The sequence below is a fragment of the Carya illinoinensis genome, chromosome 3 (genome assembly GCF_018687715.1).
Source record: "Carya illinoinensis cultivar Pawnee chromosome 3, C.illinoinensisPawnee_v1, whole genome shotgun sequence".
NCBI classification, from domain to species: domain Eukaryota; kingdom Viridiplantae; phylum Streptophyta; class Magnoliopsida; order Fagales; family Juglandaceae; genus Carya; species Carya illinoinensis.
In genome coordinates, this window is record NC_056754.1 from 51,785,951 (window position 1) to 51,801,747 (window position 15,797).

At 33.9% G+C, this 15,797-nt stretch overlaps 2 protein-coding genes across 5 annotated transcripts; one reads left to right on the forward strand and one right to left on the reverse strand.

The window, feature by feature from the left end:
* Positions 1–647: 647 nt before the first annotated feature.
* On the reverse strand, positions 648–3,718 carry LOC122305225 (patellin-3-like). The gene is made up of 4 exons (XM_043117590.1): positions 2,205–3,718; positions 1,991–2,115; positions 1,735–1,870; positions 648–1,199 (listed from the first exon to the last, which is right to left on the reverse strand). Exons 1-4 carry the CDS (start codon positions 3,528–3,530, stop codon positions 945–947), a joined length of 1,842 nt encoding a protein of 613 aa, XP_042973524.1. The 5' UTR covers positions 3,531–3,718; the 3' UTR covers positions 648–944.
* A 5,796-nt stretch (positions 3,719–9,514) lies between these two features.
* On the forward strand, positions 9,515–15,765 carry LOC122305228 (serine/threonine-protein kinase SRK2A). Of its 4 annotated transcripts, XM_043117599.1 has the most exons (10): positions 9,523–9,775; positions 9,867–10,021; positions 10,398–10,472; positions 10,579–10,680; positions 10,811–10,864; positions 10,988–11,080; positions 11,220–11,312; positions 13,063–13,167; positions 13,254–13,352; positions 15,190–15,765. In XM_043117599.1, exons 2-10 carry the CDS (start codon positions 9,902–9,904, stop codon positions 15,514–15,516), a joined length of 1,068 nt encoding a protein of 355 aa, XP_042973533.1. In that variant the 5' UTR covers positions 9,523–9,775; positions 9,867–9,901; the 3' UTR covers positions 15,517–15,765. The 4 variants fall into 4 exon arrangements, with proteins under 4 accessions (XP_042973531.1, XP_042973533.1, XP_042973534.1 ...); XM_043117597.1 differs by having other exon boundaries at positions 9,515–9,775; positions 10,811–11,080; XM_043117600.1 differs by having other exon boundaries at positions 9,523–10,021.
* The last annotated feature ends 32 nt before the right edge of the window (positions 15,766–15,797 follow it).

A 15,797-nucleotide genomic window follows, 5' to 3' on the forward strand; every position in this document is an offset into this window, starting at 1 on the left:
AGGAGATGACACCAGAGGGCGTGAGGGGCTGAGTCACATGGTTCGAGGTTGAAGTTGGTTTTAAAGAATAATATCTTAGTACTGTTAAGCACTAGGAAATGCGATAATGATTATCTAGTGATTATAATTTCACAGCAATCTTGAAAGAGGGAAGTATAATGCTAAAGTTCCAAACCTGGTCTTGAAGATAGTGGCTTTATCGAAATGGATGAAAGCATAGATTACACTTTTAAGAAGACGACACGATAAGAAAGGTACATTCCAAATTTAAAACCGACTTTTGAACGGGATCTATGGCTTTTCTTTTTTCTCAACTACATCAGTTCAACTTTCTACAGGGTCTTGAAGATAATTAAATTGAGTTACAATCCCGAAAATGAAGACTCCCTACCCTTGTACACTTCTCCTACCCCCTACACATTCTATGTAGTGGAAAATAAAAATTTAAGAAGTGGTGTAACCATAAAGATATCCCATAAAATTAAATTTATGAATTGATGTGAGTCCATATATATTAACTCTATTTTATAATAGAAATAATTTTACAAGTATTTGAAATAGTAATTTAACATGCGGCAATTCTAAGTTTGAATCTTAACCCTACTCCTTAATTTTCATCTTTTAGACGGTGAATTATCGCATTGGAATTTCAAGTCATAAAGATTTCACATGCCACTAATAATTAAAAATTTAATTAAATAATATTCATATTTAATAAACAGCCACAAAATGTATAATTAAACATTCAGGTGGGCAAAAAAAAAAAAAAAAAAAAAAACACAGAAGAAACCCAAACCACTTTCAACAAATATATTCGCTTCCCTATCTATAATCAACAAACCCCAATCTTCAAGCTCCGATGGCCATGATATACTTGGATGCAGGAATTAAGCACAGCGGTCTTACTATTATTTCTTTTCGCATTTCCTCTGAAAAGAAATCATTCAATCAGAAGAAGACTTGATCTTCAAGCGGTAAAGGAGCTTTTTCTTCTTAGAGGTAGGATTGTCAATGGTGAGTACCACCTTGCCAGGTTCACCAATCTTGAAACTATTGCAAACAACTGGTTCTTCAGATGAGGCCACCTTCCTAGCCTTTTGAATGATCACAGTGTAATTCTCTTCAGCGCTTGGCACAAATTCTGCACCGTAGCTCACCTCCCATCCCAATACTCGGACTTCCCAAGCAAGAAGGCAGGACTGCATCAAGTGGGTATCATTCAACATGAGTACTTCGATAACAATTGGCATCATTTATTAACGACTCGAACGCAAGCAACTGACTTTTTAACCAGACAAGTCTCTGCAGAAAATTTCACAAATGATATGCTTTGACCTATTGAGAAAGTCCCATATCTCCATAATTTGTGTGCTTATTACTTATTAGCAAGAATATATGTACGACATTATCGTCTCTTCAACCTCATATCGCAAAGTAATGTACGACATGAGGCGTAGCCCATAGAGGGTTTAACTTGTTCTAAGCCTATTGACTTTAATATGCTGTACAATTGAATTATTCCAAATGCAGTTAAAAGATACTGTGTCCCTATATAAATGGCACCGGGACAGTATATATGTCACCAAACAGGGTTCAGAGAATCCAAGAAAAGATTCCCTATTTTCAATAACACAAGAAAATTCAAAATTTCAAATGCTAGCACATTGTATTTTTTTTTTTTCTCCTATTCCTTGGTTCTGAAAAAACACTACATTATGACAGAGAATGATTCACCTCAGTAACTGGAAATTCCACGATGTGTTTTGCTGCAGGCCTAACAGTTATCTCATTTACAGCATCTGTTGTGCCAAATTCACCATCTTTGCTCAGTCCTCCATATTTGACTGGTACTTGCTCTGCAGCTATGTACCTGTATTTTCAAATTCAATCCAATTTAGATTCACAAGGCAGACTCTTTTGTTTTCTGGGTGGTAAAATATCCAAAGCCACAAGTGAAAAAAGAGAGGTAGATGCAAAATTTGGTGCTCACCCCAAAAGGGTCCCCACAGACTTGGAAGGGCCAGCAAACACAAATTTGCTTTTGGTCCTCTGGGTTAGGAATGGGCTTATCATTCTGTTGACTGCCAGGTACCACCAGGGGACATTGATAAACACCTAAAAAACATCCAAACCCTACATTAAAACTGCAAATAACATTGCAGAAGTTACATAGAATAGAAGTGGGATTATATAGCAAAATATACCTGTTTGGCTACAAATTCAGGATAATTATCTTGGAGCAGGTGGAGGGCCTGTTTGGTTGCTTGTCTAAGCTCCCGCTTTCCTGGTCCTGGAGAATTCTTCAAATCATTGACCTGAACAATAGTGCAAATACCACCAGGGCTGAAATCCAACTTCCGGATACTCCTTTCCAGGAATTGAATCCTCCACCTCAAGAACTTCTGTCTCTTCTCTTCATCAGAAAATGTTTTCTGGTAAAGCTCCTTGTTCTGGAATTCCCCGTAGACATTGTAGCACACAGGGTGTCCTTCCTTATCAAAGCCGTGCATGAACACCACCTTCTCTAAATCATTACCCAGGTCTTCTTCTAGCAACTCATCGATCCCAAACTCTTTCCTCCAGCGCACCGTGTTCTTGATCATGGTGAATGCATCTTTCACCTTGAAATCTCTTGCTCGGAGAAATTTCAAGAGAATGACATCGCTTCTCTCATCGGCAAGGAGTGGGATTCCCCAGATGGATACCTCGTCCGGAGGCAGAGGAGCCGAATCCTCAGTTTTGGCATCTTTTTCTTCCGCCTCCGATGGTGCAGCAGCCTTCTGATCCTCCGCATCGTTTGCTGGAGGTGGAGGAGGCTGCTCCTGTTGAACCGAAGAAGAGACCGCCACAATGGTCTCTTCTATGGCTTCCACAGTCTTTGCACCATCATCATCTACGGCATCCTTCTTTTCAATGACCTCCGTTGCCACTACCGTTTCTGTTACTTGTTCTGCAACTGTTTCTTCATTCTCCGGTTCCGCCTTCTTCTCTGCTCCTTCCTTAGTTTCTTCTGGAGTTTCTGATTCTGGCTTTGCGGGTTCTTCCTGTGCCATTGGAGGAACATCAGCAGCCACTTCGGATGGCTTTTCTTCAGCGGGCTTCTGATCCTCCTTTTCCTCTACAGCCGCTGGCTTTTCTTCTTCTTTGGGTGGTGGTGGCGGTGGAGATGAAGCCAGAGTAGTGAATTCATTCTTGTTGAGAGCATCTTGGATAAGCTGCTTAAGCTCTTCAAGTGCTTTCTTCTCGATGTTGGGAAGGTCAGCAACTCTGGTGCTCTCTTCTTTGAAGGAACCCGATTGAGGGACCTTCGCATCGGTGTCACCCGGTTTCGGCAACTCAGTCCCTTCTGCAGCAGGCTCCTCCTCAACGGGATTGGGCTTCGGGGGCTCCTCAGCCTCTGGCACATGAGGTTGCTCTTTCTCTACAGTGGCAGCAGCTTTCTCAGACTGTGGAACATCAGTGACCACCACCTCTTCTTCTTCGACTAATGCCAATGTCTCTTGGGGTTGCTTTTGAACTTCCTCAGCCATGGCGATTGATTCTTTGGTTCCCACAACTCTAAACTGCTCACAGATAGAGAGAGAGTGTGTGTGTTCTCAAACTATATATATAAGAGAGAGAAGTTGAGATATAGCCAGGGAGAATGAGCGCAGTCGAGTGGGTTGAGGGAAAGGGTCGTGGGATGGAGTTTTAAAGGGCGGAGATTATGGGCTTATGGCCTTGGCCCTCGTTTGTATTGTGGGGCAGTGGTGGTTTGTATCGTGAAGGGTGGACCAGACTGCCAGGGTTTAAATATGGATTAAGACTATCCGGTTTAAATTTGAAAATTCAATGCATAATTATTAGGGAGGTTTTCAAGAAGGGATATCACGCTACTTTCATTTTATATTATATATTATGTAATTATAAAGAATAATGCTACAAGATTAAAATGTGCAAGAATATATAAATTATTTTTTAATTAAAAATATTTATTTAAGTATTAATTGAAATTAACATGATTCTTTGCCTCATTGTGATTGTAACGGCGTTTTTTTAAATAAAGAAAAGAGAGAGAGAGAAATATAGGAATAAATGATTAGGCGTATTGGGGGGCAATTTCTTTTTGAGAGAAGTGGTAATTGGACAGAAAGGTTCTTTGTGTGCTGTGAGGGGTTGAGATGAAGTGTGAAGGGCCTACGGACAGTGTGAAATTAGGCAAAAGTGGCCCAAAAAAGTTTCAAAATATGAACGTTGGATGGATGGATGGATGGAGGGCTTGCCTTGGATCCATTGCGGTCGTTCAGAGGTCATTCTATCTTAGCTGTTTCTGTAATCCGAACCGTTAAAGCTGTGGAACCCTCCACTTAAGGAGGCCCCCATACATATCATGACTTGGACTATCCCTTTGCTCTCAACAACTCCCTGCCATCAATTGCTCTTCCTCAATTGCTTAGCACATTTCTTAATGATAGATTGAGATTATCATCTCAATTTCTTTTTTTCTTTTTTTTAAAGTGACACTTTGCTTGCTTAAGCATTATTACAATATAAAATGTGGTGACATTATGAAATTATTTTGTATATTATTATATAGGATTTGAATTTTGTCGAGTTCTTACTTGAATTATAGGGTTTATAGTGAGAAAGACGTAAACACGTGACAACACTAGTTTGTAGAGAATAAGTTTTTTGAATAGTATTAAATGCTTCATAAATGTTGTGGACCCTATTTTATATACGAGAAATACTCTAACTATAAAAGGATTACACAAAAATAATTTCACAAACTGATATAATTTAACATAATTCGTCAAATTGTAAAATTACTTTATAGATGTAGCAATATTCTAAAAGATAAATTACTTTATATATTTATCTCTCTCACTCTAGTTTAAGTACTAGAGTATTTTGATAATACTATATTACTATTAATTATTTATTATTATTTTTTACGTACTTTTAATTAATTTTTATTACTATTTAATATTTTATTATTATTTTTACACTACTATTTACAGAATATCTGAGATAACCTTGCTACCCAGACGCAACCCAAGTTCTAAAATTTGGATATAAACTTAAAAATATGGGTAGTGATAGGTTTTTTTTTTTATCATTTTCTTTTAAGTATTTTTTTAACATCCTTATCCATTAAAAAAATTTAAAAAAATATAATTTTATTAATAATTACTTCCTTAACCATTTAAGTAAAATAAAAAATTAAAAAAAAATCAAATACAAAATGAATAGTAAAATAGTAGTAGTCCTATCATTTTCTTTAAAATATATAAATCTCATTATATATATCCTAATAAAAAATGAAGGAGCGAAATTGATTATGGAGAAAAATAATGACATGTTATGATGTTGCTAAGAAAGATTATTGAATTCTTTGGAAAATTTGAAAATTGAAAAGTGGGACTTTAAATTTGAAACATTTTGTCCTTTATCAAACTTGTTCATTCATTAACATGTGGTGTGAGCATGCTGTTGAAAAAGAGGGAGGGAAAAGACGCCGTTGCCTTTGCCAATTGCCATGCGTATAAAGGGCAATAATTTTTTTGATAGTGCGTGGTAATTTCACCTTCAGATCTGATTACTTGCTGAAGGGAAAAATAAATAAACATTTTTCTAAGCACGAAAATAGACAAATAAACGACGAATAGCCTTATATTTTATATTTGGATTGAATTTAATAAATGAAAACTGTTACGGATATGAAAATATTACATAAAATTAAACTCATAAATTGACGTACTTTCACATGATATATTATATCTATTTTATTTATCTTAATAAATACATAAAACATGAATCTATGAAAAATGATCGGAGAAAAAACATGTGAAATTTAAAAATAAATGAAGAAGAAGGGCGTATTATTCTTCATTGCTAATTGAGTTTTTAGCCATTCACTCCAATAAAAATGCAACCCTTCGTTAGAATTCCATGATTCTGAAATGGGCCGATAAATTATTGGGCCAGGCCCAAAATGGATTCGCCCAAAATTCCGTAACTAACATCTTCAGTTTCCTTCTGAGCGGAGCAATTTGGGTTGCATACTTGGGCAGCAGTACATGGGCTTGGAGAGACGCTTATAAGATTAGTTTACTTGAGCAAACAGACAAAATGTGGCGGCAATTTGACAGTTTTTTTTATTTGACTAATCGAAAAGAGTGTACGAAACACATAATGATAGACAACGATTGACAAGATGGGCGTGAACTGTGTTGGTCATGGCACATGTGCCTCCCCACATGCTTCGCATACGTCCGAGTCTATGGCATTGTTTATGTTTTCGAATATATACGACATATTCTTTTACTTATGCTGCACGTATTGTCACGGCTTTGTAATTCTACCGCGAGAAAAAAATTTAAAAATTGAGCTCCATTCTAACCTTGTATCGATGTTGTTCTGACTCCATTTCGTCTCCGATAAATTAATGTAGGAGTTTTTTTTATTAAAAAAGTCAGAGCTAGAGTCAGAATTAGAGATAGCAATATATTAACTCTGATTCTGATTATTTAATTCTAATATTGTATATATTTTATAAAAAAAAATATTTTTTATATATTAATTATCTATATTATATAACTATGATTTATATAATCAGTTATATTCAATAATATATTATTATGAGTAAATTATTATAAAATAATATATTTATACTATAATATAATTGATTAAATTGACTGATAATAGTTTAGTATGTATAAACACTATGCCATTAACTAATACTAACATGTACCACTATTGTATAATAACAACTAATGTATAAACACGAATGTATGATATATGTAATACTAATTATATAATAACTAATGTATAATAATATTTAATATTAATGTATATGTATAAACCCAAATATATGAATTTATAATAAAATGTAATACTAATATATAAACATTAATATATAATGCTAATGTATAATAAAATTAATTTGTACAACGATTTATTTTTTCAATTTTGATTATGTTTTAATAAAATTGAAATTTGAAAAAAAATATTAAAAAAAATGAAATTTAGAAGCCCAATCTTTTTAATGAGAATCTAAAATTGTCAAATTAAAATTTCAAATAGACTAAAAAAAAAATCTAATAAAAAAATATAAATCAAACTCCACTATGACAAGTTAGAGTCAAAGTCGAAGTTAAAGGTTTGGCACTCTAATTCCGACATTATTGATACTCAGTCCTATATACAAGTATCATTATTATCTAAACTTGGGTACTACAAACACAAGAAAATAAATAAATAAATATTTCATCCATATATCATACAGTACTACATATTATTTTTGTCCTTAACAAGTACGTAGTATATAGATAATGAGTAAAAGAATTCAATTAATTTAGCAGGAATAAAATAAAATAAAAATTAAAGATAATAAATAAAAATAAATGTGGTGTGTGATGATGAGTAGTAAAACTTAAAAATAAAACCTCTCTATTTTCTATTAAACTTCATTAATATGCATAATTATTCACATATCTCTCTTTCTATCTACTACCACGTTAATTTTTATGAGTAATATTACATACAATTTTAGTAAATACAAATATCACATTCACTTTGAAAAAAATTGAAATTTATCATGAATAAAATTATTTTTTTAATAGTAAACTTAAATTCTTTTCTTTCAAAAAAGTATGTGTGACTTGCACACTCTAAAACTACTAATATTTATTTATCAATTTTCATATCCAATTTCTAACTTGTCTTTGCAAACTTTGACGTTTGAAACCCATAGATGGGATGTCTCTTTCTTCAATCCATGTGCTTCTTTCACAGCAAAAGTGTTACACTGTTTTTCTTTTAACCAAGCAATTGAATTTGATAAATCATTTGATATATATATATATATATAGTTTGATTGTTGACTGGAATCTAATCGAGGTTAATTACGAGTGTTTCTTTGGGTCATGAAATGTCTTTGATCTGTGGGACAACCAGCCGAAGGTTGACACGATAATATGTTACACGTGTCGTGGTCAATATTAGTCCAAGTTAAACAAGTCTTTAATACTAATTATCATTATTCTATAATATTTATTATGTATTTAATCTTACATATAAATATATAAAATGAAAAATATTCATATTATAATCCTCTATTCCATTTTAGAGATACTGATATATTGAATTGGAAAAATATTTTGCTAATTACGCCTTACACGAGGCTTCAAAATTCCATTTTCAAAGGCCAGCTTGCCAAAAAAAATTCCATTTATTGGGATATTATAATAGTGGAAAAATGATTCATTAAAAATATGTTTGGATTGATAAATGTTTTAAAAAACATTTTTAAGAGTTTTTTAAACGTATGTTTCGAAATAAATTTTTGTGAACTAATTAACTTTTATACAAATTATGTTAATTTTTATTTATTGAAAATTCAATAAGATATTTTAGTAATAAAAAATGATAGACATGCAACTTTTTTTACAATATTCTTCGGTACAAATATATTTTAAATAAGAAGTATTTTAATAAAATAATTTATAAAAATTATATCGCTTCACGATATCATTATTTTAGATGGAAAAATTATTTATTATTTATTTTATCATCATTCTCTCAATAATATCTCACGATATGATATTAAATAATAAATTTATGAGTAAAATATAATAAATAGCTTATAATCATCTAATATCACATTATGAAATGATGAGAATCTGATGATAAAAAGATGATGAATATCATTATTTTATTTTAAATGAGTGATGCTAATGTGCCACCCAGCTTTAACCACAATGCTTGTCCATTAGTATAAATTTTACTTTCTATTTTTTTCTTCTTTTCTTTTGTACATTTTTTAACATATTTAAATATTTTTAAAAAATAAAAAAATACATCAATATACTAAAAGTCATTTTCTTAACTATTAAGTAATGAAAAAAATTAAAAAAATATTAAGAATAATACTACATATGATCGTAGAGTATATAAGTACTATATAGTCGTCTTAAAAAAATATGATCTATTATTAAAAAAATAATTTTATTTTCATATAAATATTATATTTATTTACTTTTAAAATTATTATAGAATGATTACATAATGAGACTGCAAGTGTTATTTCTAAGAGTAATGTTACATACAGTTACTTTTGCATACTTTCTGCGCACTCCACTGAAATGATTGGCTGGATTAATTTTTTTTTTAACACACAACTAATCATATCATTAAAGTGCACAAAAGAGTACACAAAAATGACTGTATATAAAATTTTTGTATTTCTAATATTCTATGATATAAAAGTTATGAAAATAAATATACATTATTACTATTTTAATAATAGAAGTTATTTATGAAAGAGATTTTCTGTCGGGAAAAGTCTGACGAGTGCCGACTCTTTGTTCCCGGACATGACTTTGAAAGCGGTAAAACGTAAAATGGTAATGCGAGAAAGATTGCTGGGTGGCTTGTGAAAAAGGCATCAAAAAGTCAAATTGACTCCGCGTTGTGTCTCCTAGCGCAACGGCGTTTTTAAGGATCCAATAGCAAACAACTCATATGAATTTAAATATATATAAACGAAGAAAAAGTAATGGATGCATGGTATGGATTAAGCAATGGAGTTGCAGTGATTGAATTCAAGATGGTCATGGATTCCCATACTCATTAACCCCATTTTTCTAACGCCTCCCCCACGTGCATACTTTAGCTCCCTCCTGAATTCACTTCCACTATTTTTAAATATATATATATAAACTAAGGATTTGGATCCAATCGCAGACTCTCCTTGTACACAGACGCAATCACAGACAGTAGTACTCCTCCCAAGGTTTCAGTTTCCTTTCCTATGTGCATGCAAGAACTGAGGCTGTGAAAGTAGTTGCATGCATAGTTAATCGTTGAGATCGTTTTTGATACAGTTGTTGAAGCAGCGATCAAGAAATATTCTGGGAAGATGGAAAAGTACGAGATCGTGAAGGATTTGGGAGCTGGGAATTTTGGGGTGGCAAGACTCTTGAGGAACAAGGAGACTAAGGAGCTCGTGGCTATGAAATACATCGAGCGCGGCCAAAAGGTTTGTCATGGTTTGCTGTTTGGTTGAAAAGAAAAGCGATGAAAGAAAATACAAAAAAGATATTAAAAGTTTAGTTTTTTACTGTTATGTTTTGCTTTTTTGTTGCCGTTGGTTCCAATGAGTGGAAGACTAATTTCAATTGCTTATAAGCTAAGAAGGGTGCGTTAGGCTAAGGCGCGCTGAAGGAGGACCGTGTTTTTCTGAAATCCGATAGGGCTGAGTTTGCTTACAGGGAAAAAAAAATCATGGAAGGACAAGAAAATTCAGTTTTGGAATCTTAGATTTTTCACAATTTAGAGGACCCCAGAAACCGAACAGAATAAAAAGGATCCTTTGTGAACGTCACTGGTTCTAAATTATCTCACTTCAACTGCAGATTGATGAGAATGTGGCGAGAGAGATTATCAACCACAGATCGCTTCGGCATCCCAACATAATCCGTTTCAAGGAGGCTAGTTTTTTTTTTTTTCCCTTCCTGTTGCTAGAATTTGGTTAAAAGGGTTTGGGATACTATTGCCGAAATCCTTATTTCTGTTGTTTGGTATATAAATTTTCAGGTGGTTTTGACACCGACGGATTTGGCGATTGTGATGGAATATGCATCCGGCGGAGAGCTCTTTGAACGAATCTGCAATGCCGGCAGATTCAGTGAAGACGAGGTAGAAGTTACAATCTCTTTTTCACTCCAATAATCTCTCTCTTTCAATCACTTTCTCTTAATTAATGCAATTATTTTTATAATTAGTTTAGTCTTTAATGTTTTTTTTTAATCTTCTTTTAACTGCCCAGGCTAGATATTTCTTTCAGCAGCTGATCTCTGGTGTTCATTATTGCCATTCCATGGTAGCAACCCTTTTCATTCTCAAAAAGCTAGCTTTTTTCACTTACTTTCTCCTTTATACTTTCTCTACAATTAAAAGTACAGTTTGGAGATACAATTATTATTTTTTCCTCTTTATTTTGCAGCAAATATGCCATAGAGATTTGAAGCTCGAAAACACACTTTTAGATGGAAGCCCTGCGCCACGACTCAAAATTTGTGATTTTGGTTATTCCAAGGCAAGGAACTAATTTCCCATATATTTATTTCATTTTGGGATTTTTTTTTTTTTTTTTTTTTTTTTTTTTCCATTTTGGGAATATTTATTATGGTCTTTTGATAACTTTTCTCTTGGTGTACTTTCTACTTGTGCTGTAGTCATCCATCCTGCATTCAAGACCCAAATCCACAGTTGGGACTCCTGCATATATTGCACCAGAAGTTCTTTCTAGAAGAGAGTATGATGGCAAGGTAAATTTCTTGTCACTCGCTTTTAGTGGGAACTTTTAATATTTTTCTCCAGCTTGTTCTTGAGACCAGGAGGGTGTCCCATTGCCTTGTCTTGCATATTACATATATTTGCGTTTTTGCCCTTAAATTATGGTCCCTATTGACAAAAGCACATATTCTAGCTAGAAAGTGACGGTGACTGTTTCAACAACATACATTTGTTTATTTCGTTATGTTCTTATTTATTTGTTCAGATTCCAATAAGGTTTTATGGTGTACTATGAATGCAATTATGGATGGTTTCCACGACATACTGTTGTTTATTTCTTTATGTACTTAATTATTTGTTCAGATTCCAATAAGTTTTTATGATGTACCATGAATGTAATAATAAATGGTATGGGAAAACTACAAAAATTTAAAACCATTTGTTTTTTCTTTATCTTATTTTCTTCGATGTACTATGAATGTAATTGCCCATTGCACCGCAATTGGGGTCACCTCTTTTATTTTATTGGCTCTTTTTCTTTATCTTATTTTCTTCTAGAAATTACTTTGCTTTTTGGCATAAAAGAAGAATATTCCCCTCTGTTGGGTTTATTAGGTGGGACACAATGCCAATGGGTGTGAGCATGAAAAATTTTATATGGGAATTGCAGGGGCAGGGATGGGGATGGAGCAACTTACCCATGACCCACCCGATCCTATTGACATCTCTACTTGGGTTATTTTGGAATAATTTTCTTTAAGTTTCTTGTGTATGGAGTTTGAGTTGATGTGTGATATGCATATATGCAAGCATGAACTAAGCCAGGAAATAGTTGATTAGTGTGAGTTCATCTTTCCAAAGTATTGTGTAAGGGACATTTTGTAACTGTCACGACAATTAGAATACTGTTTATGCACTGTTCGTATTGTGAATGTATTGGCTGGGATGCACATGCAAGTGGTGCTCCTTAGCTTGTCTTTTTCTTCCTTCAATTACCTTTGTTTATAGTTAGCGACTTTATAGTCACTCCATTTGGGTGTTATGGTTTGAAACTTCAATTTTGGTCAATTTTGAATGCTTGCTTAGTTTTTGGACTTTGTAAAGTGACAACCACTAGAGCACTTGTTACCCACTAGCATTTGATTGGCTATTGAATAATGGAGGGTTATAGCATCAGCTTCCCACCATGTGAAAACTTTAGTTTGTCATTACTTGTGTTTTGACTTTTTTCCCCTCGTTTCCCCTTATTGGAGTGGAGGAGAGAGGGAAGGATCTTTGTTTTCTAGAAATATGATGAGGTTGATAAAACTTTGATGGGCCATTCCTACAAGCATCGTGTCTTTTGTTACTTATCATCCATGGCCACTCATATTTTCGAGTCAGCTCATAAAATCCAAGTGCTTTTGATACATTGGGAATGTTGCTATACAGAACTTGGTCTGGTATGGCATTTTCCATTCAACATATGGCACCAGTTACCGTCCTACACTAGCATTTGGCTCACTACATGTAGATCACCAATGCAAGTTTGAGGGGAAGCTGAAACTCCCTCTTTCTGCATATTTAATGTCTTAAATCAGTTACTTTTCTTCGTTTATGGTAATGATATCCAACAATAAGCAGTTTGAAGCTTATTCTACATGTAACATAATATGAAAAGCTAATAAACTCACTCATATATCGTGTGCTCGCTACCATTACTACTTTTAGGTAGCTGTAAATGGTAATAACTTGAATTTGTTAGTTTCAGTGAAGATAATATATTTTCTTGCTTTTATTTAGTCGGCAGATGTATGGTCATGTGGAGTAACTCTCTATGTCATGTTGGTGGGAGCATACCCTTTTGAAGACCAAGATGACCCCAGGAATTTCAGAAAAACAATTCAAGTAATTATGCCTCCTCCATCTATATGCTTTTTGAAGAAAACATGAGTTTTCATATTTTCTTCTTCCTCTTTGTCATTCTTCTGCAGAAAATAATGGCTGTTCAGTACAAAATCCCAGACTATGTTCACATATCTCAAGATTGCAGGCATCTTCTCTCTCGGATATTTGTTGCAAGTCCATCGAGGGTATGTACCATTCTGAAGTAACTAGATTTTATTCTGATCATTGCAGTCACCTTTCAGCCATTTTCATCTCATTGGATCTTACTTTAATGGACCTTTCGACATTTATTTTTTTTACTCTTCCTGAACAATTTCCTTGGGCGGATATATCATTTGCTGTGCTAATGAAAGGTGCACTAGTATTAATGTCAAGTTTGACTGGCTTGTCTGTGGTAAGGTGGCTGCTTTAAATAATACGGTAGACATGATAGAAAATCAACAATAAACTCTCTCTGGTTCCACATGTAGTATGGTAGTTCTGTCTTGATTGAATTTGCAAATGGCCAACCGTACCCTCCTTGTCAATGATGAACTTTACTGCTAATGAATATCCTTTCACTCACTTCTTTAGGAAATGCTGAAAGGATTAGGATACAACCAAGCTGTATCTTGCTTATTAAACGTGGTCTGATACTCTACACCTTGACATCCAAGAAGTTTTGGTGTAGAGAAATTGCAACGCAGTCCAAGTAATAAATGCCCTGGTTTCATTCAAATCTTAATTGAAGTATGAGTCTAAGTAATAAATGCCCTGACAGAAAAACAATGGTTAAAAACATACATAAACAAGTCCAAGGATTTCTGGTAGAATCAAGTGAGATCTATATAATTCCTAGGGGAAATATAAAATGGTTTCATAAAACAGTGGTTCTTTTTCTTTCTTGAGAATTCATTGTATTGCTTATTTTGCAGTTTATATAATTTTGTTTGTTTTACCTTTTAACGTTGATGCAGATATTAGGGTAAAGAAATGTGTTACTCTTTCTTTGCTTTCTCTTCTCCTCATACAAGGGAAGCTTAATCCCCCAACTGTTTAGCTGTCTAAATCAGCAATGATATGTTACTTCTCATTATTCGACGTGAAAATGAGAACATGTGCAAACAATTTTTTTTCTACAAATATATTTGAGATGGGAAAAGATTATTGATGGAACACAATATATCTCCCCAAAATGTATCCTCTATTAGACTGGCTAGTGGCTTTTACTGACCCATGTTTGGACTCTTTACATCATTTATGATGACCACACCAGCAAGGGATAGTGCACCAAGAGTGATTGAACATTATATCCAATTATGATATCTTCTTTTAGGTTTCTCTCAAAATTAGCCTGGGTGGTTCTAACTGTTTAGAAACCTCAACATCGTCTTAAGGTGTTGGAACAGAGAGATGCTTCTTGAGGCCACAGAGAGCTTGTGATATGCATCTGACACCACTTCGAATTAAAAGATTAAATCTTTATGTTTGGGCCCAGTTATGTATATCAACTACTTTCTTTGCTTTTTCTTAATGTGGAATTCAACATCCACACATCCACTTACCAATTAATCCCACCCAATGCAAGTCTCTACCACATCAACCTAACTCCAACTCACTTTAATTTGTGAGTCCTTTGCAAATGCAAGAGTTTAACCTGTACAAAAGTTGAACAAAATGCAACAGCCACTAAACACAACTCATCCAAGATTCACAAATGCTTTTAATAGGGCCACATGCCAACATGTCAACACCAGGATGCTTTGCTTAAGCTGGACCATAAGCATAAGAGAGATTCCGAGAGTCCACGAAGAACCTGTTTATCCATGTCGGGCAAAACTTCAATTCAAAGTTTTAAAGCTCTAGATGTGGATTTAGTCACACATATCAACTGCACACTTTGTTTTTCCTCAGTGCAGTATTTCAACACTCGTATGTGCACTCACAAGAGTTCTGACGTGCTTTAGTCGTTACAATCTGCTGCAAAGGCAGCATTCTCGGCTTTACTTTATGGTAATTTCCCATGCATTGTTGGTTTTGCAGAGAATTACAATCAAAGAAATCAAGAACCACCCATGGTTTTTAAAGAATTTGCCAAGGGAGCTAACAGAGTCTGCTCAAGCTATCTATTACCAGAGAGACAATCCTAGCTTTTCTCTTCAGAGTGTGGATGATATAATGAAAATTGTATCAGAGGCGAGAAAGCCACCCGCATCATCTAAGTCTATTGGGCGCTTTGGCTGGGGAGCAGAAGCTGAAGAAAGTAATGAAAACATAGATGCAGAAGTGGAGGAAGAAGAGGACGAAGAAGACGAGTATGACAAGAGGGTCAAAGAAGTTCATGCTAGTGGAGAATTTCATGTCAGTTAAGCAGTATCATCCTTCTCTAGCCATAAGATAATTTAAGGGTTTAAAGTTGTGAAAGTTGCATTTACCAATGTGTATATATAATATTTAATAAGTAATGCTCCAATCTCAAAAAAAAAAAAAAAAAAAAAATGTGGATTCTAAAGTACTAGACCTCGTGTTCTAATTTGTGTGGCACTTTGCATGTAATGTACTATTTGTTTCCTTATGGACCCATATGAATGAAAAAATGGTTGTCTTGTTACATGGGAACATGAATGTATATGTATGTCTATTTGTCATCC